The following is a 23,322-nucleotide window of genomic DNA, read 5'->3' on the forward strand; positions in this document are numbered from 1 at the left end:
GGCAGACATGTTCCAGAAGCTATTGGGGGATGATGTCTTCCCTCGCCCGTTGGAGGTGGACAGGGAACACAGAGCGCTGGCGACGCAGCCGCGAGCGATGGTGGTCAGGTTCCACAGGTTCCTGGACAAGGAGCGGGTGCTACAGTGGGCCAAGCGCACGCGGAGCTGCCATTGGAACAAAATGGTATCTACCAGGACCTGAGCGTGGAGATGGCCAGAAGGAGGGCAGGCAACAGGCAAGTTAAAGAGATTCTGTTTGAGAAGCAGGTGAAGTTTGGGCTGCTGTACCCGGCGCGCCTTTAGGTCATGCACGAAGGATGGCACCATTACTTTGAGGAGCCCGAGCACGCGATGGACTTCGCCAAGAGAGAAGGGTTGGTGCCGAACTGAGGACATTTTGGACTTAAGTTAAAAAGTTACTAAGCGATGTTTACACGTTTTTCTTGTGTTGTATTGTTTATTTTTCTCTCTTCTGTACTCGGGTTTTCACTGGAAAAAGAGGGTAGTTAAGGTATTTGGTGCTGGGGCTTTTTGTGTTCTGATCGGGGTGGTTAGAAGTACCTATTATTTATTTTGTTTTATTCGATTTGTACTAGGGTCGGGGTTTTCTTTGTTCCTTGGGTTTTTTTTTCTTCAGAGCATTTGCGCGAGGATGGCTGGTTTGGGGAAGTGGTGTTGATGGGTGCGGGGAATGGGTTAGAGGGAACAATAGGTGGGAGACTTGTTGGCGCCAGAGTCGAGAGTCACCAGGCTAGCTGGGTGAGCTGGTCTACGGAAGCCAGGTGCGGCGTGTGTATATAGCTAGTTTATGGCAGGGGTTAGGTTACAGGGTGTTGTTGCTCAGAGGAGGGGAGGGGGATAGTTGAACTGCTGATGAGGGATTTGGGTTTGGTAACATGGAGGAGGTCGGAGGTGGGGGCTGTCAGGAGGCGGGCCAGGGGAAGCGCGACACAGGGGCTAGGGGCGGCCCCAAGAAAGGAGATGGCTGATCGGCGAGGGGGGAGGGGCACGGTGCCCCTCAACCAGGCTGATCACCTGGAACGTTAAGAGGGTTAAACGGGCCGGTAAAAAGGGTACGTGTGTTCGCACATCTGAGGGCGCTGAAGGCAGACGTAATAATGCTTCAGGAGACTCATCTGAAGGTAGCTGACCAGGTCAGATTAAGGAAGGGCTGGATTAGCCAGGTCTTCCATTCGGGACTGGACACTAAAACCAGGGGGGTGGCTATTTTGGTTAACAAACGGGTGCAATTCGAGGTGGATAGTACAATCTCGGATGGGGGAGGCAGATTTATCATGGTGAGTGGTAAGCTCGAGGGGATGAGGGTAGTTTTGGTCAATGTATATGCCCCAAATTGGGACGATGTGGATTTTATTAAGAGGCTGCTGGGGGAGATACCTGATCTGGACTTGCACAGGCTGATTATGCGAGGGGAGTTTAACACAGTCCTTAACCCCGGCCTAGACCAGTCGTGTTCAAAAACGGGTATGGTGCAGGCAATGGCAAAATGGGTTTATGGAGCAATTGGGGGGGGGGGGGGGGTGGGGCTGATCCATGGAGGGCTAGTCGGCCGACGGGGAAGGCGTTTTCGTTCTATTCGCATGTTCATAAAGTGTATTCCCGAATCGATTTTTTCATCATGAGCAGGGATTTGCTGGCGGGGGTGTGACAGACGTAGAATATTCGGCGATCGCTATTTCGGACCATGACCCGCACTGGGTTGATCTGCAGGTCTGCATGGAAAGTTTTCAGCGCCCTCAATGGAGGCTAGAGGTCGGTTTGTTGGCGGATGCGGCGCTGTGTGAGAGGGTGAGGAAACGTATGCAAAACTACCTGCAGGCCAATGACACGGGAAGTCTCAGCTTCGATGCTCTGGGAGGCACTGAAGGCAGTGGTGAGAGGGAGCTGATCTCAATTAGAGCACATAGGGACAGGACGGACAGGGCAGAAACAGACCGACTGGTAAAGGAGATCTTACAGGTAGCCAGGGGATATGCGGAGACCCCGAGGGCAGAGCTATTAAGGGAACGACGAAGGCTGAGTTTGGGGTGTTGTCCACAGCTAAGGCTGTGGAGCAGCTTAGGAAGGCGAGGGGTGCGATCTATGAGCACGGGGAGAAAGCCAGTAGAATGCTGGCACAGCAACTGAGGAAGAGGGAGGCGGCCAGGGAAATAGGGAAGGTAGTCGACAGGGGGGAAACTTGGTAGGTGATGCGGCAGGGCTGAACAAGGTGTTCAGGGACTTCTATAGTAAGCTTTACACCTCGGAACCCCCCATGGGGCCGGAGGGGATGAGGCGCTTTCTGGATGGACTGACCTTCCCAAAGGTGCGTAGGGGGTTGGTGGACGGGCTGGGGGCCCCAATTAGGACCGAAGAAATATTGGGGGGCTTGAGGGCCATGCAATCGGGGAAAGCCCCAGGGCCGGATGGATATCCAGTGGGGTTTTTATAAAAAGTTCTCTGAGATAGTGGGGCCGGTGCTGGTTAGGGTTTTTAACGAGGCAAGAGACAGAGGGGTTTTACCCTTGACGATGTCACAGGCCACCATCTCCCTGATATTGAAAAGGGACAAAGACCTGGAGGCATGTGGGTCCTATAGGCCGATCTCTCTGCTCAATGTAGATGCTAAAATACTGGCCAAGTTCTTGGCGGCTAGGATTGAGGATTGTGTGCCGGACGTTATTATGGAAGATCAAACCGGGTTCGTCAAGGGCAGGCAGTTGGTGGCCAACCTAAGAAGTCTGCTGAATGTGATCATGATGCCCCCAGAGAGTAGGGAGGCAGAGGTAGTTGTGGCAATGGATGCCGAGAAGGCTTTCGACCGGGTTGAGTGGGACTATTTATGGGAGATGCTGGGACGATTTGGGTTCGGGGAGGGCTTTATCGACTGGGTCAGGCTCCAGAGGCTAGTGTTAGGCCGACGTCTGACTATTTTAGACTGTACCGAGGGATAAGGCAGGGGTGTCCACTCTCCCCACTGCTGTTTGTGCTAGCAATAGAGCCGCTGGCAATTGCCCTGAGAAGTTCTAGGGGCTGTTACGGGGTGGGGGGAGGGTGGAACACAGAGCTTTGTTGTACGCCGACGACCTGCTCTTATACATCACGGATCCAGTGGCTGGGATGGATGAAATCATGGGAATCCTGAGGGAATCAGCCGGTTCTCGGGGTATAAACTGAACATGGCAAAAAGTGAGTTGTTTGTAGTCCAGGCGAGGGGCCAGGAGGGTCGGCTGAGGGGGCTGCCGTTTAGGTTAGTTGGGGACAGTTTTAGATACTTAGGGATACAGGTGGCGCGAGACTGGGGCCGGTTGCACAAGTTGAACTTATCTCGGTTGGTGGAGCAAATGAGGGTCGAGTTCCGGAGGTGGGATGCGCTCCCACTGACACTAGCGGGGAGAGTGCAGATGGTTAAAATGACAATCCTCCCGAGATTCCTGTTCGTATTCCAGTGTCTCCCCATTTTCATTCCGCGGTCTTTTTTCAAGAAGGTCAATAAAATGATTATGGGATTTGTGTGGGCGGGAAAGTCCCCGCGGGTGAGGAGATTCATGCTCGAGAGGAACTGCGGGGAAGGGGAACTGACGCTGCCAAACTTTAGTAATTACTACTGGGCAGTCAACATAGCTATGATAAGGAAGTGGATGTTGGGTGCGGGGTCGGTTTGGGGGTGGATGGAGGTCGCTTCATGCAGGGCTACCAGTTTGGCAGCCCTGGTTACGGCGCCCCTGCCGCTCCCGTCGGCACGGTACTCCACCAGCCCTATAGTGGTGGCGACCTTTGGATCTGGGGCCAATGGAGAAGGCACGTGGGGGGAGTGAGAGCATCAGTTTGGTCCCCAATTTGTGACAATCACCGGTTTGCCCCGGGGAATATGGACAGTGGGTTCCGAGCATGGCGGAGGGCTGGGATTGAGAGGATGGGGGATCTGTTCTTGGAAGGGAGCTTCCCGAGCATGAGGGCACTAGAGGAGAAATTTGGGCTGGCGAGAGGGAATGATTTCAGGTACTTGCAGGTGTGGGACTTTCTACGCAGACAGATTCCATCCTTCCCACCCCTGCCACTTAGGGGGATCCAGGACATAATATACACCAGTATATCATGGTGCAGACACACACTGATGGACACACAGTGGGACCAATCAACATACACAACACCGTAGCCAATCACCAGTGAGAGCACGCGCACTATAAAGACAGGGGACATCAGAGTTCCCACTCATTCGAGTAGCAGCTAGCTAGGAGCACAGAGCTCACAGCCTGCAACACAGACATTCACCATGTGCTGAGTGCATCAACTGGTTAGGACAAGACAAAGGTCTTTAGTTAAAGCTGGTATTGTATTTACCCACAGTTCAAATAGTTAACCTTTTAATAAAATAATGTTGCACTACTTCAAGTGTTGGTGACCTGTATGTGATCCAGAACACCCAACACATCAGTGTTCAGTGGATGGGTGGGGGAGGGGAGGTTCTCAGATATATACAAAGAACTTATGGGGGCAGAGGAGCGGCAGACCGAGGAGCTGAAGCTTAAGTGGGAAGAGGAGATCGGAGATGAGATAGAAGAAGGCTTATGGGCAGAGGCATTGAGCAGGATAAACACGACCACAACATGCGCTAGGCTCAACCTGATTCAATTTAAGGCGTTTTTTTAAAATATGTTTTATTGAAATTTTTTCGATCAAAATTTTTTCCCCTTACAGAACAAACATAACAGTAAAGAAAGTTTAACAATAAACAAATGGCTAATCAACATGGTAATCTAATCATTTAACATAAACTAAAACTTCCACCCCCCCCCCCCTCCCCCCTGGGTTGCTGCTGCTGGTCATCTGTCTTCCCTCGAACGTTCCTCTAGGTAGTCGAGGAATGGCTGCCACCGCCTGGTGAACCCTTGAGCCGATCCTCTCAGGGCAAACTTTATCCGCACCAGTTTTATGAACCCCGCCATATCGTTTACCCAGGCCTCCAGTCCGGGGGGTTTCGCCTCCTTCCACATGAGTAGAATCCTACGTCGGGCTACTAGGGACGCAAAGGCCACAACGTCGGCCTCTTTCGCCTCCTGCACTCCCGGCTCATCCGCAACTCCAAATAGAGCTAGCCCCCAGCCTGGTTTGACCAGGGCCTTCACCACCTTAGAAATCACTCCCATCACTCCCTTCCAATACCCCTCCAGTGCCGGGCACGACCAAAACATATGTGAGTGGTTTGCCGGGCTTCCGCCGCACCTCCCACACTTGTCCTCCACGCCAAAGAACCTGCTCAGTCTTGCTCCCGTTATGTGTGCTCTATGTAGCACCTTGAATCGAATCAGGCTAAGCCTGGCGCATGAGGAAGAGGAATTTACCCTGCTTAGGGCATCAGCCCACATACCCTCCTCTATCGCCTCCCCTAGCTCTTCTTCCCACTTTCCTTTTAGTTCGCCCACCAGCTCCTCCCCCTCTTCCCTCATCTCTCGGTATATCTCTGACACCTTGCCCTCTCCGACCCACCCCCCCGAAAGCACTCTGTCCTGAATCCCCTGTACCGGGAGCAGCGGAAATTCCCTCACCTGATGTCTAGTGAACGCCCTTACCTGCATGTATCTAAGGAAGTTTCCCCGGGGCAACTTATACTTTTCCTCCAATGCTCCCAAGCTCGCAAACGTCCCATCTATAAATAAATCTCCCACCCTCCTAATTCCCAACTGGTGCCAGCTCTGAAATCCTCCATCCATTCTTCCTGGGGCAAACCTATGGTTGTTCCTGATTGGGGACCCCACCAGGGCTCCCCGCACACCTCTGTCACCTCCATTGTCCCCAGATATTCAATGTTGCCGCCACCACCGGGTTCGTGGTAAACGTTTTTGGTGAGAACGGTAGCGGCGCCGTCACCAGCGCCTCTAAGCTCGTCCCTTTACAGGACTTTCTCTCCAGTCTTTTCCACGCCGCTCCCTCTCCCTCCATCATCCATTTACGAATCATCGCCACATTGGCGGCCCAATAGTAGTCGCCCAAATTCGGTAGCACCAATCCTCCTCTGTCCCTGCTACGCTGAAGGAATCCCCTCCTTACTCTCGGAACCTTCCCTGCCCACACGAAGCTCGTGATGCTCCTGTCTATTTTTTTGAAAAAGGTCTTCGTGATTAGTATAGGGAGACATTGAAATACAAATAAGAACCTCGGGAGGACCATCATCTTAATTGCCTGCCCTCTGCCCGCCAACGACAGAGGTTGCATGTCCCACCTCTTGAAGTCCTCCTCCATTTGTTCTACCAATCGTGTCAGATTAAGTCTGTGCAAGGTTCCCCAGCTCCTAGCGATCTGAATCCCCAGGTATCGGAAGTTTCTTTCCACTTTCCTTAGAGGCAGGCCTTCTATCTCTCTACTCTGGTCCCCTGGGTGTATCACAAATAGTTCACTCTTCCCCATGTTAAGCCTATATCCCGAGAAATCTCCGAACTCCCTCAACATCCGCATAACCTCTATCATCCCCCCCGCTGGGTCCGACACATACAACAGTAGGTCATCTGCGTATAGCGAGACTCGGTGTTCTTCTCCCCCTCTAATCACCCCTCTCCATTTCCTGGAGTCTCTCAATGCCATGGCCAGAGGTTCAATTGCCAACGCGAACAACAGTGGAGACAGCGGACATCCCTGTCTTGTTCCCCTATATAATCGGAAATACTCCGATCTTTGCGAACCCGTGACTACACTTGCCGTTGGGGCCCCATAAAGAAGTTTGACCCAGCTAATAAACCCGTTCCCGAATCCAAACCTCCTTAACACCTCCCATAAATACTCCCACTCCACCCTATCAAATGCCTTCTCTGCATCCATTGCCGCCACTATCTCTGCCTCCCCCTCCACTGGGGGCATCATTATCACCCCTAATAGTCGTCGCACGTTAACATTCAGTTGTCTCCCTTTTACGAACCCTGTCTGATCTTCGTGCACCACCCCCGGGACACAGTCCTCTATCCTCGATGCCAGTACCTTTGCCAGCAATTTGGCGTCCACGTTCAATAATGAAATAGGTCTATAGGACCCGCACTGCAACGGATCTTTATCCCTCTTCAAAATTAGCGATATCGTCGCCTCCGACATTGTCGGGGGTAAAGTCCCTCCTTCCCTGGCCTCATTGAACGTCCTCACCAACAACGGGGCCAACAAGTCCACATATTTTCTATAAAATTCCACCGGGAACCCGTCTGGTCCCGGAGCCTTCCCTGCTTGCATGTTCCCCAGCCCCTTAATAACCTCGTCCACCCCAATCGGTGCCCCCAGGCCTTCCACCTCCTGCTCCTCCACCCTCGGGAACCTCAATTGATCCAGGAACTGCCGCATCCTCTCCTCTCCCTCTGGGGGTTGGGACCTATACAGTCCCTCATAAAAGGTCTTGAACACCTCATTTATCTTCCCTGCTCTTCGCACCGTGGCTCCCTTTTCGTCTCTAATTCCCCCTATCTCCCTCGCCGCTGTCCTCTTTCGCAACTGATGGGCCAGCAGGCGACTAGCCTTTTCCCCATATTCATACCTCCTCCCCTGTGCCTTCCTCCACAGCACCTCCGCCTTTCTGGTGGTCAGGAGGTCAAACTCCGTCTGGAGTCGTCTCCTCTCCCTGTACAGTCCCTCCTCCGGGGTCTCTGCAAATTCCCTATCCACCCTTAAAATCTCCCCCAACAATCTTTCCCTTTCCTTGGCCTCTGTTTTCCCTTTGTGGGCCCCAATGGAGATCAGCTCTCCTCTGACCACCGCTTTTAGTGCTTCCCATACCACTCCCACACGGACCTCCCCGTCGTCATTGACCTCCAGGTATCTCTCGATACACCCCCGCATTCTTCCACACACTCCCTTGTCCGCCATCAATCCCACATCTAATCGCCAGAGTGCTCTCTGCTCCCTTTCCTCTCCTAGTTCCAGGTCCACCCAGTGTGGGGCATGGTCCGAAACCGCTATGGCTGAACACACAGCTTCTTCCACCCTTGAGATCAACGACCTTCCCAAAACAAAAAAATCTATCCGGGAGTACACTTTATGGACATGGGAGAAGAAGGAGAACTCCCTGGCCCTCGGTCTAAGAAATCGCCATGGATCCACTCCCCCCCATTTGGTCCATAAACCCCTTGAGCACCTTGGCCGCTGCCGGCCTTCTTCCGGCCTTTGAGCTGGATCTATCTAGCCCTGGGTCCAACACGGTATTGAAGTCCCCTCCCAATATCAAGTTTCCTACCTCCAGGTCCAGTATACGACCCAGCATCCGTCTCGTAAATCCCGCATCGTCCCAATTCGGGGCATATACATTAACCAACACGACCTCCATTCCCTCCAGCCTGCCACTCACCATTACATATCTACCTCCGCTATCTGCTACGATGTTCTTTGCTTCAAATGCTACCCGTTTCCCCACCAATATGGCCACCCCTCTATTCTTTGCATCTAGTCCTGAGTGGAACACCTGTCCCACCCATCCTTTCCTTAACCTAACTTGGTCCGCCACCTTCAGGTGCGTCTCTTGGAGCATAGCCACGTCTGCCCTTAGTCCTTTCAAATGCGCGAGTACTCGGGCCCTTTTAATCGGTCCGTTCAGGCCTCTCACGTTCCACGTGATCAGCCTCACCAGGGGGCTACCTGCCCCCCTCCCGTGACGACTAGCCATCACCTTCTCTAGGCCAGTCCCATATCCCGCCTCCGCGCTCCCACTCGCTCCCCAGGCGTCGCATTCCATCCCCATCCACCCACTCTTTAGCCATTTCCTTTTTGATTTCCGCAGCAGCAACCCGGTTGTCCCCCCCCCCCCCCCCCCCCCCCCCCCCCGCGCTAGATCCCTTTCTAGCGTGATTGCTGATTCAATTTAAGGTTGTCCACCAGGCCCACATGACAGTGGTCCGGATGAGTAAATTCTTTGGATTAGAGGACAGGTGCGCCAGATGTTCGGGGCATGTCCAAAACTCAGGGGGTACTGGCAGGGATTCGCGGACGTTATGTCCCGGGTACTGAAAACAAGGGTGGTGATGAGTCCAGAGGTGGCAATCTTTGGGGTTTCGGAGGACCCGGGAGTCCAGGAGGAGAGAGAGGCTGCCGATTTGGCCTTTGCTTCCCTGGTAGCCCGGCAACAAATTCTGCTGGCATGGAGGGACTCAAAGCCCCCGAAGTTGGAAGCCTGGCTATTGGATATGGTGAGCTTTCTCGGTCTGGAGAAAATTAAGTTCGCTCTGAGAGGGTCACTGTCAGGGTTCGCCCAGAGGTGGCAACCATTTATCGACTTCTTCGCGGAACATTAATCATCAGCAGGGATGGGGGACGGGACGGGAGGGGGGGTTAGGCGGGTCCTTGTAGGAGGGGAGCTGGTTTTTGCACTATGTTGATTGTTCTTTGCACACTGTTTTGTATTGTTGTTGTTCACTATGCCAAAATGCCTCAATTCGACTGTTTATCAAAAATAAGTGTGCACGAGGATGGATTGTAGGATCTTTCTGGATAGTCAGGTGGGCTGAATGGACTCGCTGCTTTCTATTCGTTTTTTAAACCAGCTCCAGTAGCCTCAGAATATAACTGGACGCAAGAGTATGCGATCCCACTTATTCTCTCTCTATCTCCACAATGGCACAGTTGAAATGTGAGAGTTTGTTTCGGAGGGTTAATGAAACTGAATGAATTCATGATTCAGTGACGCTAAATCCGCAAGGAAAGTTTCCTCATGGTGGAGTACTGACCTGATCCCTCCCACTGCATGTATTTTGTACGTTGCAATTTAGTGTGGCCAGTCTATCTACCGTACCCTGCACATCTTTGGCTTGTGGGGGTGAGACCTATGCAGACACGGGGAGAATGTGCAAACTCCACTCAGACAGTGACCCAGGGCCGGGATCGAGCCTGGATCCTTGGCGGTGTCAGGCAGCGGTGCTAATATTGCACCACCGTGCTGCCTCGTCCCACTCCACGTTGAGCATTAATTCCGTTTCAGGGGTTGCAGTGAATGGGCAGGCAAATCGGGCAAAGGGCTAATTCACCACTGCCCAGCCTGCACCACCAACAAAATTAAACTTTACTCCCTTGGCGTGGCAATCCTCTCCTTTAACATGCTTTCATTTGCATGAAAATTGAGGATGTTGTCATTCCGAGTCATACTTCCAACGTGTTACCAAACCCAAGTCTGAAGTGCTAACCATCAAGTTAACTGGCTTACAGCTATATCTGTAGATGCTATCTCACCACCTTGACATTCTCTCTCTCTCTCTCTCTCTCTCTCTCTCTATCTAACACACACACAATATCATTTGCTGTTTCTCCCGTTCAGTTTCTACTGGGCAATTTTATCCCTTCCTGAATAAGTTGGCTGAGATACAGCTCCACCCTCGACTACCCCGCCAAGCTGCCATGGTTGAACTAGCACTAAGTGCTTGCAAGCAATTCAACTTTAAAGGACTTCATGTTCGAGTGCCATCCCATCCTTACCCGGTTTCTGAATGCAGACACTTCCAGTTAGCACTGGAACAATGGAGATTCTAATTTCTGATGCTCTATACTTTTTTAAAATAAATTTAGATTACCCAATTAATTTTTTCCAATTAAGGGACAATTTAGTGTGGCCAATCCACCTACCCTGCACATCTTTGGGTTGTGGGGGCGAAACCCACGCAGACACAGGAAGAATGTGCAAACTCCACACGGACAGTGACCCAGAGCCGGGATCGAACCTGGGACCTCGGCGCCATGAGGCAGCAGGGCTAACCCACTGCGCCACCGTGCTTCCCTTGATGCTCTATACTTTTAACTAAGCAAGTGTACATGACTATTGAGGCACACAACTTGCTTACCAAGGAAAACCAGACCATTTGACTTCCCGTGGCCTCACACAAAGTCAGCAAATGAAATAAAAGTCATCCTTGATAAACTTGTGTAATTGTGCTGTCAATTCAAAAAATGAATGCTTTACTCCAGGGCAGATCTGGAGTTAACTAAGTTAAATTTAACAAAGTGGAAGCTTTTGGAGGATTACCGCAGCTGTGCAGGCCTAGCATTGGGAGTTTGAACCAAACGTCTGAAGTTGCTGGAGCTTACCCTGTGGCCCTGGCTCATTGCACACACCCCGGACGCAGCCGTTGTATATTTTTATATTGTTATTAATCAGTGACAGCCCCCCAGGAATGTCGAGTCTGTTAAAATGTGATACCTTCTCTAACAAGGGGAGCCTGAGGGATTAAATAATACCCTGGGAATGTCGGGCCTCATGGGAGTTGTAAAGCATTAATTAGGCAAATGTTGGCAGCTGATTTAATTGTCTCAGTTAACTTTCTTGCAGGGTTGAGTAATCACGAGGAGAATTTTTATTACTATTTAAACAGTGAAGTGTTTTGTGACGCTCGCATTGCTCTTTGCTTCCTTGATGATTCCACCAGTCTCCCAGTTTATGATTGAAACTGTCTGTGGGTTAATCCCATGGTCCCTCATTCCCGGTCGAATTCTGTGCTCCAGGGGAACATGGATTATCGTCAACGCCGTCGCCCCAATTCTGTGACCACATGGAGCTTGTAAGTAACCCAGGGACCTCAAATTGGTTTGGCAGATCTCAACTCAATCCAATGCATTGATGAGAGCAAAGGTGAATAAATATTTCCTGACTTCACCAGATTGTGTTGTTAAAACTCCTGACAATCTTTTCAAGCATCTTATTGAATCTGCTGCCTCAGTAATGTACAAATGGAGTGACAAGCCATGTTGATCCAGTGAATAACCTAACAAGATGTTTACTGATCAAAAAAATTACTGATGGAAAACACAGTATTGTACCGTCATTATGCACAATTGATGTCAGTTAACAGCTCGGTAATAACATAAAGTCTTTAGTCTCATTCGATGCTGCACATGTGACAGTGCAATATGTGCCTTGATCTTTGCAACGTGCATTGATCTGTGTGTGTGGTGTGTTGTTGAGTGTCTCTTCATTTAAAGGCAAAGCCAACTGAATCGAACTCTGTGTAGAATCTCAATAGTTTCCAGTATTATTAGAGGAAGTACTCCGATCTCAGCATTGGACATCATAGTTTTGAACCGAGGTAAATATGAAAGATCATTTATGGAATGACAGTGGAAAAGATTGGATTTGGTTTTAGATACAGGCTGACAGTGCAAACTCATTACTGTTCGACTTACTGACCTTATAGCGGTGCGAACATATTACTGTGTGACTGATTGAATCATAAGGTGCCAACCTATTTGTGTGTGTCTAACTGACTGATCCTACAGCAGTGCCAACCTCTCACTGTGTCTCACTGAATCTGCTAATAGGTCAAACTATGACATGAGATTCTGGAAAGAATGCTGATTAGCTGAATTATATAAGTGACCAATGCCTTTAATAATAACTCTGATCTTCCATCTTTACAGAATGGTGTTAAGCCATTTTTCTGAATGTTCTTGTCCAGAAAAAAGCTTCACCAGCCAGGAGAATGTGACAGACAAATGAGAAGTGCACCGTTCGTGACAGAAATATTACAGACTCTGTCATGCAAACTTTCTGCACCTCACGTCTGCAATCCATTTTCAAACACACGGCGCGATTCTCCACCCCCACGCCAAAGTGGCCGCGCTGTCGTGAACGCCGTCGAGGTTCACGACGGCGCAGAACGGCCTCGGTCCCGGCTGATTCAGGCTCTGACAATGGGCCAGTATCGGGGCCGCGTCATCTACCCGCGCCAGGCCTTGTCGCCCGCGTAAAAGCGGTGCCGCATAGATGACGCGGCCGGCGCCGTATAACGGACGTCATCCGCGCATGCGCGGATTGGCCGGCTCCAACCCGCGCATGCGTGTTTGCCGTCCTGTCCAAATCCGCCCCGCAAGAAGATGGGGGACGGATCTTGCGGGGCCGCGGAAGGAAGGAGGTCCTCCTTCAGAGAGGACGGCCCGACGATCGGTGGGCACCGATCGCGGGCCACCCCACATTCAAGGTGAAGCCCGGTGCAGGATCCCCCCTCGCCCCCCCCCCCACAGGCTGCCCCCCCCCAGCGTTCACGCACCGCCCACGACTGCAGCGACCAGGTGTGGACGGCGCCGGGGGAAACCCGCCGTTTTGGCCTGGCCGCTCGGCCCATCCGGGCCTCAGAATCGCGGGGGTGCCGGAGAATCGCCATTTTGGGTATCTCAGTCGATTCTCCGGCCTGCAGCCCGCGAAACCCGACCGGCCCGTTCCCGCCGCTTGGGAGAATCGCGGGAGGGCGTTGGACCGGCGTCCCCGGAAATTTCGGCGGCCCAGGCGATTCTCCCAACCGGCGTGGGAGTGGAGAATCGCGCCCAGAGTGCTTTACAAATTGAAGCACTTATTAGTCAGGTTTTGCACATCAGAATGTAAGTGAGAAATATTATAAGGGCTGACATTGTGCCATCCAAGGCGGATGGAGGACCTTGACTGCCAGGAGCGCATCTTGGGAAATTACCCATGTTAAACTGAATGGGCAAAACATTGTGAGGAGCATGCTTCCGATTTCCAATGTAACCCTTCATTTACATAAATCACACATGTAACAATCTTATCAGCTTCGCATACCAGCTCTGTGCTGGTTCTTCTATTCAAATCTGATAAAATTATACCTGCTGTAGGAGGATGAGGGATTGGAACCTTGACACTGCACTGTGTCAATTTTGCTAATACTCTTACTTTGCAGATTCAATCCCTACTCCAGGGATTTAAGGACAAGATCTAGTATTTAACTGCAGGGCAGAAATAGCACTGCTGTTAGTGGTGCTGGTCGTTCAATGAGATATTAAACCAAGGCTCTGCACTATTCGAAGAAGAACAGTGGAGTTCTCCCTGGTGCCCTAGCCAGTATTTATCCTTCAACCAACATCACTCAAAGGGATTAACTGGTCAATATCTTATTTGTGGGACCTCATTGTGGACAAATTGGCTGCTACATTACCACAATGAAGGCAGGTCAAGAATATTTCCAAGCTACAAAATATTTTGGGACTGGTAGAATGTAAAATGCACTGGGCAAATGCAAGTTCTGTCTGTGATATTCACCCAGAAGATGGAAGGTTGAAGTAGAAGCTGATCAAGCTGTGCTGTTGGAGATGCTGGCATTGTGGTAATATCACCGGTAATGTCAACCAGAAGCCCAGCCTAATGCTCTGGCGAAATGGCTTCAAATCCCACCATGGCAACTGCAGGAATTTGAGCTCGGTGAATAAATCTGGAATACAAAGCTATTCACATGAATGGTGACCATGACAAATGTTGTAAAAACCCAGCCCAGCCAGCGACGCCGACACCTCATGAAATCATTTTAAAAAAATTATTACTTTCCTTTAGGGGAGGAAATATGCCGTCCTAACCTGGTGTGGCCTACATGTGACTCCATCCCACAGTAATGTGGTTGATTCTTCACTGCCCTCGGTTCAGGGGCAATTAGGGATGGACAACAACTGCTGGCCTTCCCAGTGATGCCCACATCCCATGAAAGAATAAAGGAAAAGTTATTTCACGTCAAAGATACCGGATTGTCAGTCGTTGAAACTCACCCAGTGTCTCGGATCCAGATAAACAGGCCTAATGCCAATGCATCACATGAGCCTGACGCTTACTGACCACACTCTCTCCTGAAATCAATTGAGAGGTGAACTTACTTTGATCTAATTGTTAGATTACATGTACAAATCTCTACAAACTGCCACTCTCCCAAAGTGAATTCAAAAGCAATTTTCTGAGCAGTTTTAAAACTGATGTATAATCATTTTGTCCACCGTTGTGCTGCTGGGTACAGTTCGAACAATTGTACCATAATGGGCAATATCGTTTATAAACAAGGTAATGGGCACTTCATTTTCTTCCAGACAAACATTATACAATTGTGCACATAGAATGGAATCTGTTTCATAAATAGCAGTAACACTGATACACTGCACTATATCCTTCCAGCTTCCTGCTCTGCAGTTATACCTCACAACAATTCTAAATCTGATTAGCAAGTAGTGGAGTATTGTACATTTCCCAGTGTGATAGCTTTGAACTGGAACAACCTGCAGCTGCAGTGAAACACCATCTCAGGCCTCCTGTTTGGGAGCTACCATTACTTGCCAAATGCAGTGAGCTCATCCTTGGCTTTTGACAGAAACTCTAGTGAGTTATGTTTTCCACTCATCAAGTAATTGACTTTTAACAGCCTCCTCATTCACTCTTCTGTAATTCAAGGAGAACGAGATACCGAGTCGACTTTTAAGCCTACCACCTGAAGAAACATCCATAAGCCTGAAGCAGCCTCGATAATATCGTCATGAGACGTTGATCTTTAGAGTCTTACAGAGATTTATAACGTGACATTGATAGAGCAGAACAAGACAATTCGTCATAACTGGTTGGCACTTGTGGATGCATCAAGCTCCTATTAAATGAATCAATACTATTTGCTTCAGCACTCCAAAGTGACAACAAGATCCACATCCCCACCATTCTATGTAACTCTTCATTTTTTTGGTGTTAGTCACTGTCGATACTTATGCCACTGTTCTGGACTGTGGTTTGATGGATCTATCTACAAAGCTGCCAAAAACCAGCCTGTGAGGAGTTTTCCTTTCACTGCAGGTCACCCAACAGATTCTATACAGGCAATGGTGACCGTGGAGTGATATATTTTTTTTAATGTATTCTTTATCGTGGGATGTGAGTGTCACTAGCAAGGGCAGCATTTGCTGTACATCCCTCATTGCTCATTAGGCCATTCCAGAGGGCAGTTAACCGCTGACCACATTGCTATGGTTCTGGAGTCTCATGAAGGCCAGACCAGGTAGGAAAGGCAGATTTCCTTCCTTAAAGGACATTAGTGAACCCGACAACCTTTTACAACAATCATTGATCATTTTTGGTCATCATTAGTGAGACTAGCTTTATATTCCAGACTTTATTTATTGAATTTAAATTCTACCAGCTGCCGAGGGTGGGATTTGAACCCATGACCCCAGTGCACTAGGCTGGGCCTTTGGATTACTAGTCCAGTGTCACTAAAACTACACCACCATCCTCCTTATGAATTGATATTGTGATTTGCCAAGATGTATAATGGCGAATTCAATATTAATAAATGACTTGCACTGAACATTTCCATCACCAGCATTCACATTGTAGCTTATTCCATCTGACCTTGTGTGTGTAGAATTTGCAATAACTAGCATTGAATCTGCACAGGGTCAATACTGGAATAGTAATAAATTCTGCTCTAATTCCAAAGGACACAGCATCTGTATCCAATAGACCTGCAAAAACAGCCTTGCATTAATGTGGATATTGAGGTGTGGGTCACTGTCAAATCATCCTTTTCCCGAAAGGGATCTATACATTTCAACTCCGCTCTTCCATCTGTGTCTGATTGGTAGCAACTTTACCTCGATAATCCGTGCAGGTAGTTCTTATCGCTCTCTATTGGCAGCTTTTCTGGCCGATAGTTATTGCAATGTGGTTGGGTTCATTTGGTGAGGTCAGGCACACCAAGGCAAAAGCATTTTAGCTGTCAGTCTCTTGCCCAAGGTATTGACTTTGCTCAGTGTTTCCATATATGGCATTGTATACTTGGTGTGCTTCTAATACCTGCTTGGATAGGGTTGCTAAATCTGCTGACTGAAGTGAAATGAGTTATTTTCACAGTCCGCCTTGTCAGAGTTACTGAAATTTGATGGAAGTCTGCAGGGAACCATGAGAACTTTTTGAACTGTGGAAGGGTGAGTCAAGCCATGCTTTTCAACCAGGATTTACAGTAGGATAAGGTCATTGCAGCCAGGGTGCAAGAAGGTTAGAAGTTGAAACAATTTTCCCATGGCAATCTGCAAGTCATTGATGTGAACTATCCCACCGGCATCATCAAGAATTGTGGATATTCCCCTTCCAAATTCCTCTTTCTCACCCTTTCCTCATTCAGCCAGTCATTTAGAGAATCTGCCCCATTGTGGGTTTTTATCCTTCTGCTATCTGACAGAATAATGACTTCCTTAGTGACACTGTCACTTCAAATAGTTAAATGTCGATCGTGGTTTGATACCTACAGGGATGCTATTCAGGTATTCATCACAAAGATCCAAACCCCTGCCGAACCAGTCATTGATTTTAATTTTGTCCCATCCAGTCTACTGTATGAGGTTTTCTACATTTACAGCCTTTTTTTGAAGGGGGAATTATTTCTGTACCTTATATTGAATGTGCAAATCCATCACTTGTGAGAGATATAATGGTTTGGACATAGAAAAATAAATGAGGGGAAAGTATATCTACTTGCCTTTTCATCAGACCTTCAGGATATGTACAATTTATGATGCAAATTTATTTCTATGTAGATTATAAAGTTTTGCTTCAGTTGCACAGACAGAATTAGTCTGACCCAGTCTGGAGTATTGGTCTCAGTTTGTGGAAGCTACATTTTCATTTCAAGCTACATTGATCTTGGTGGAGTGCAGATACATCAGAATTACTCCAGGGCGGTGGCACGGTGGTGCAGTGATTAGCACTGCTGCCTCACGGAGGGATGATCTGATTGAGGTGTTTAAACTGCTGAAAGGATTCGTCAGGGAATCATAGAAACCCTACAGTGCAGAAGGAAGTCATTCGGCCCATCAATGTACACCGGCCCTCCAAAAGAGCACCCCACCTAGGTCCAATCTCCCACCCTATCTCGTAACTCCACATAACGTTTGGACACTAAGGAGCAATTTATCATGGCCAATCCACCTAACCTGCACATTTTTGGAAGGAAACCGGAGCCCCCAGAGGACACCCACACTGACACTGGGAGGACGTACAAACTTCACACAGACAGTAACCCAAGGCCGGAATCGAACCTGGGTTCCTGGTGCTGTGAGGCAGCAGTGCTAACCACTGTGCAAATTTGGTAGATGACGAGAAACAGTTTTCTCTGGTGGGGGGAATCAAGAACCAAGGGCCGTAATCTTAAAAATTAAGTTGAGCCTTTCGCACAAAAGGTTGTGGAAATTTGAATCACTCCCCAGAAAGTTAGAGGCAGCTGGGTCAGTTGAAGCTTTCAAGCGTGAGGTTGTTACATTTTTGTTGGGGTAAGGGCATCAAGTGGTGTGCCACGCGGGTGGTAAACGAGCTGAGATGCAAATCCACCATGATTTATTGGAATAGGAGAGCTGGCACGAATAGCCCATTGTTCTTCTGTCGTGAGTAATGTGCACTTAGCCCTACATTAGTTGGACCTCAAAGAACAGGTTTAAATTTGGAGATGTCGATATTGGTTTTAATCTGAGACAAGTTACAAAACAAAACGCTATAATGTGCAAGTCATTGAAGGTAACATTTTCACCTCCAAGGGTATCAAGTGCTCCCTGAACAAAATCTCTCTCAGCCAGCCTGACAGGGAAAGACCCTTTCATCTAGCAATTAGGCTCATGTTTGAAGGACTGCAATAGTTCCAAAGGACCTTGACTGCATGTATTTTTTTGCCAGTAGCATTGATATTTCATTGCAGCCTGTATCTGTGCTCCAAATTTCACACACAGATAAAGTCTGCAAACCCTTGTCAATTCAAGCATAGCGAAGGAAAATACATGTGGATTTAAGATCTATCGCTGAAAGAAATTGCCTCATATGTGGTGTGCAGACATGATAGAGATGGAAGTCTTATTGGGTTTTCGTGAATTGCTCTTCTTGGTCATTTTTTGTCTCATGCCGATCTATTTTTCTTTCTTCCAGACCTGAGAAACCTGCAGTGTCCAGTACAACTGCAGGTAAGGACAGCAGAATTTTATTGCTCCCTGAGATTCTTTTGCAGAAGTTTTAACTGAAATTGCAAAGCTTTGCTACATCGTTACAAATCATGGCTAGTGCCAGCGCTGCATTTTTTCACTGGAGTGTCTTTTGAAATACAATGTTGCTCACATTGTCCATTCCCAATGTGCCCTCAATACTGTTCCCCACATTGCTGCAACACGAACCCTGGTGATTTGCTTCCTTTGGTGTATCTATGAAACTGGATTATTACAAACATTAGAACATAATTTACTTCTTGGCTGTATATCTTCAACAGTAGAAATATCAATTCTCCTGCTGTCCCCAAAATAATGAAGAAGCACAACCACTGCAAAGTGACTTTGGTGCACCATTACCCTTCTAACTCAGTGCATTGAAGTGTAATATATTGTGCTATGACTGTGATTCAAAGTTTAACATTCCAGTGTCACTGGAGTGTCCCTACACGCTTCACTCTCACTAACACTGGAGTGTCCCCTACACACTTCACTCTCACTAACACTGGAGCGTACCTACAACCTGCACTCTCATTAACACTGGATGTCCCTCACTCTACACTCTCACTAGCACTGGAGTGTCCCCTACCCTGCACTCTCATTAACACTGGAGTGTCCCTACACGCTTCACTCTCACTAACACTGGAGCAAGCCCTACCCTGCACTCTCACTAACACTGTACTGTCCTCTACCCTGCACTCTCACTAACACTGGAGCGTCCCCTACCCTGCACTCTCACTAACACTGGATGTCCCTCACTCTACACTCTCACTAACACTGGAGCGTCCCCTACCTGTGCTCTCACAAACACTGGAGTGTCCACTACCCTGTGCTCTCACTAACACCGGACTGTCCCCTACTCTGCACTCTCACTAACACTGGAGCTTCCCCTACCCTGCACTCTCGCTAACCCTGGACCGTCCCCTACCCTGCACTCTCACTAACACTGGAGCGTCCCCTTGCCTGCACCCTCACTAACACTGGAGCGTCCCCTACCCTGCACTCTCACTAACACTGGAGCGTCGCCTACCCTGCACTCTCACTAACGCTGGAGCGTCCCCTACCCTGCACTCTCACTAACACTGGACTGTCCCTTACCCTGCACTCTCACTAACACTGGAGCATCCCCTACCCTGCACTCTCACTAACACTGGAGCATCCCCTAACCTGCACTCTCACTAACACTGGACTGTCCCCTACCCTGCACTCTCACTAACACTGGAGCGACCCCTACCCTGCACTCTCACTTACACTGGAGCATCCCCTACCCTGCACTCTCACTAACACTGGAGCGTCCCCTACCCTGCACTCTCACTAACACTGGAGCGTCCCCTACCCTGCACTCTCACTAACACTGGAGCATCTCCTATCCTGCACTCTCACTAACACTGGACTGTCCCCTACCCTGCACTCTCACTAACACTGGAGCGTCCCCTACCCTGCACTCTCACTAACACTGGACTGTCCCCTACCCTGCACTCTCAATAACACTGGAGCTCCCCTACCCTGCACTCTCACTAACACTGGACTGTCCCATACCCTGCACTCTCACTAACACTGGACTGTCCCCTACCCTGCACTCTCAATAACACTGGAGCGTCCCCTAACCTGCACTCTCACTAACACTGGAGCGTCCCCTACCCTGCACTCTCACTAACATTGGAGTGTCCCCTACCGTGCACTCTCACTAACACTGGACTGTCCCCTACCCTGAACTCTCACTAACACTGGAGCATCCCCTATCCTGCACTCTAACTAACACTGGACTGCCCCATACCCTGCACTCTCACTAACACTGGACTGTCCCCTACCCTGCACTCTCACTAACACTGGAGCGTCCCCTTGCCTGCAACCTCACTAACACTGGACCGTCCCCTACCCTGTACTCTCACTAACACTGGAGCATCCCCTAACATGCACTCTCACTGACACTGGACTGTCCCCTACTCTGCACTCTCACTAACACTGGAGCGTCCCCTACCCTGCAGTCTCACTAACACTGGAGCATCCCCTACCCTGCAGTCTCACTAACACTGGAGCGTCCCCTACCATGCAGTCTCACTAACACTGGAGCATCCCCTACTCTGCACTCTCACTAACACTGGAGCATCCCCTACCCTGCACTCTCTCTAGCACTGGACTGTCCTCTACCCTGTACTCTCACTAACACTGGAGCATCCGCTAACTTGCACTCTCACTGACACTGGACTGTCCCCTACTCTGCACCCTCACTAACACTGGAGCGTCCCCTACCCTGCAGTCTAACTAACACTGGAGCATCCCCTACCCTGCACTCTCACTAACACTGGATGTCCCTCACTCTACACACTCACCAACAATGGAGTGTTCCCTACCCTGCACTCTCACTAACACTGGAGCGTCCCCTACCTGTACTCTCACAAACACTGGAGTGTCCACTACCCTGTGCACTCACTAACACTGGATTGACCCCGACACTGCACTCTCACTAACACTGGAGTGTCCCCTGCCCTGCACTCTCACTAACACTGGACTGTCCCCTACCCTGCACTCTCAATAACACTGGAGCGGCCCCTACCCTGCACTCTCACTAACACTGGACTGTCCCCTACCCTACACCCTCACTAACACTGGAGCATCCCCTATTCTGCACTCTCACTAACACTGGACTGTCCCATACCCTGCACTCTCGCTAACACTGGACAGTCCCCTACCCTGCACTCTCAATAACACTGGAGCGTCCCCTACCCTGCACTCTCACTAACACTGGAGCGTCCCCTACCCTGCACTCTCACTAACACTGGACTGTCCCCTACCCTGCACTCTCACTAACACTGGAGCGACCCCTACCCTGCACTCTCACTAACACTGGACTGTCCCTTACCCTGCACTCTCACTAACACTGGAGCATCCCCTACCCTGCACTCTCACTAACCCTGGACTGTCCCCTACTTTGCACTCTCACTAACACTGGAGCATCCCCCAACCTGCACTCTCACTAACACTGGACTGTCCCCTACCCTGCACTCTCACTAACACTGGAGCGTCCCCTACCCTGCACTCTCACTAACACTGGAGCGTCCCCTACCCTGCACTCTCACTAACACTGGAGCGTCCCCTACCCTGCACTCTCACTAACACTGGACTGTCCCCTACCCTGCACTCTCACTAACACTGGACTGTCCCCTACCCTGCACTCTCACTAACACTGGAGCGTCCCCTACCCTGCACTCTCACTAACACTGGAGCGACCCCTACCCTGCACTCTCACTAACACTGGAGCATCCCCCAACCTGCACTCTCACTAACACTGGACTGTCCCCTACCCTGCACTCTCACTAACACTGGAGCGACCCCTACCCTGCACTCTCACTAACACTGGAGCGTCCCCTACCCTGCACTCTCACTAACACTGGAGCGACCCCTACCCTGCACTCTCACTAACACTGGAGCGTCCCCTACCCTGCACTCTCACTAACACTGGAGCGACCCCTACCCTGCACTCTCACTAACACTGGAGCGTCCCCTACCCTGCACTCTCACTAACACTGGAGCGTCCCCTATCCTGCACTCTAACTAACACTGGAGCGTCGCCTACCCTGCACTCTCACTAACACTGGAGCGTCCCCTACCCTGCACTCTCACTAACACTGGACTGCCCCATACCCTGCACTCTCACTAACACTGGACTGTCCCCTACCCTGCACTCTCACTAACACTGGAGCGTCCCCTTGCCTGCACCCTCACTAACACTGGAGCGTCCCCTACCCTACACTCTCATTAACACTGGAGCATCCCCTACCCTGCACTCCCTCTAGCACTGGACTGTCCTCTACCCTGTACTCTCACTAACACAGGAACATCCCCTAACTTGCACTCTCACTGACACTGGACTGTCCCCTACTCTGCACTCTCACTAACACTGGCGCATCCCCTACGCTGCACTCTCACTAACACTGGAGCATCCCCTACCCTGCACTCTCACTAACACTGGAGCATCCCCTACCCTGCACTCTCACTAACACTGGACTGTCCCCTACCCTGCACTCTCACTAACACTGGAGCGTCCCCTACCCTGCACCCTCACTAACACTGGAGCATCCCCTACCCTGCACTCTCACTAACACTGGATGTCCCTCACTCTACACACTCACCAACAATGGAGTGTTCCCTACCCTGCACTCTCACTAACACTGGAGCGTCCCCTACCTGTACTCTCACAAACACTGGAGTGTCCACAACCCTGTGCACTCACTAACACTGGATTGACCCAGACACTGCACTCTCACTAACACTGGAGCATCCCCTATCCTGCACTCTCACTAACACTGGACTGTCCCCTACCCTGCACTCTCACTAACACTGGAGCGTCGCCTACCCTGCACTCTCACTAACACTGGAGCATCCCCTACCCTGCACTCTCACTAACACTGGAGCATCCCCTACCCTGCACTCTCACTAACCCTGGACTGTCCCCTCCCCTGCACTCTCACTAACACTGGAGCATCCCCTACCCTGCACTCTCACTAACACTGGACTGTCCTCTACTCTGCACTCTCACTAACACTGGACTGTCCTCTACCCTGCACTCTCACTAACACTGGACTGCCCCCTACCCCA

The 23,322-nt window shown here is 50.0% G+C and overlaps 1 protein-coding gene across 6 annotated transcripts in view; it reads left to right on the forward strand.

Moving 5' to 3' along the window:
- dgkza (diacylglycerol kinase, zeta a) overlaps positions 1-23,322 on the forward strand; it is a 663,976-nt gene that overhangs the window by 540,580 nt on the left and 100,074 nt on the right. For all 6 annotated transcript variants that reach the window (XM_072518865.1, XM_072518866.1, XM_072518864.1 and 3 more), the window contains one exon: positions 18,671-18,705. In XM_072518865.1, coding sequence (XP_072374966.1) covers positions 18,671-18,705 — 35 coding nt within the window. The remainder of the gene's footprint in view (positions 1-18,670; positions 18,706-23,322) is intronic.

This window comes from Scyliorhinus torazame, chromosome 10, assembly GCF_047496885.1.
Source record: "Scyliorhinus torazame isolate Kashiwa2021f chromosome 10, sScyTor2.1, whole genome shotgun sequence".
Taxonomy (NCBI): domain Eukaryota; kingdom Metazoa; phylum Chordata; class Chondrichthyes; order Carcharhiniformes; family Scyliorhinidae; genus Scyliorhinus; species Scyliorhinus torazame.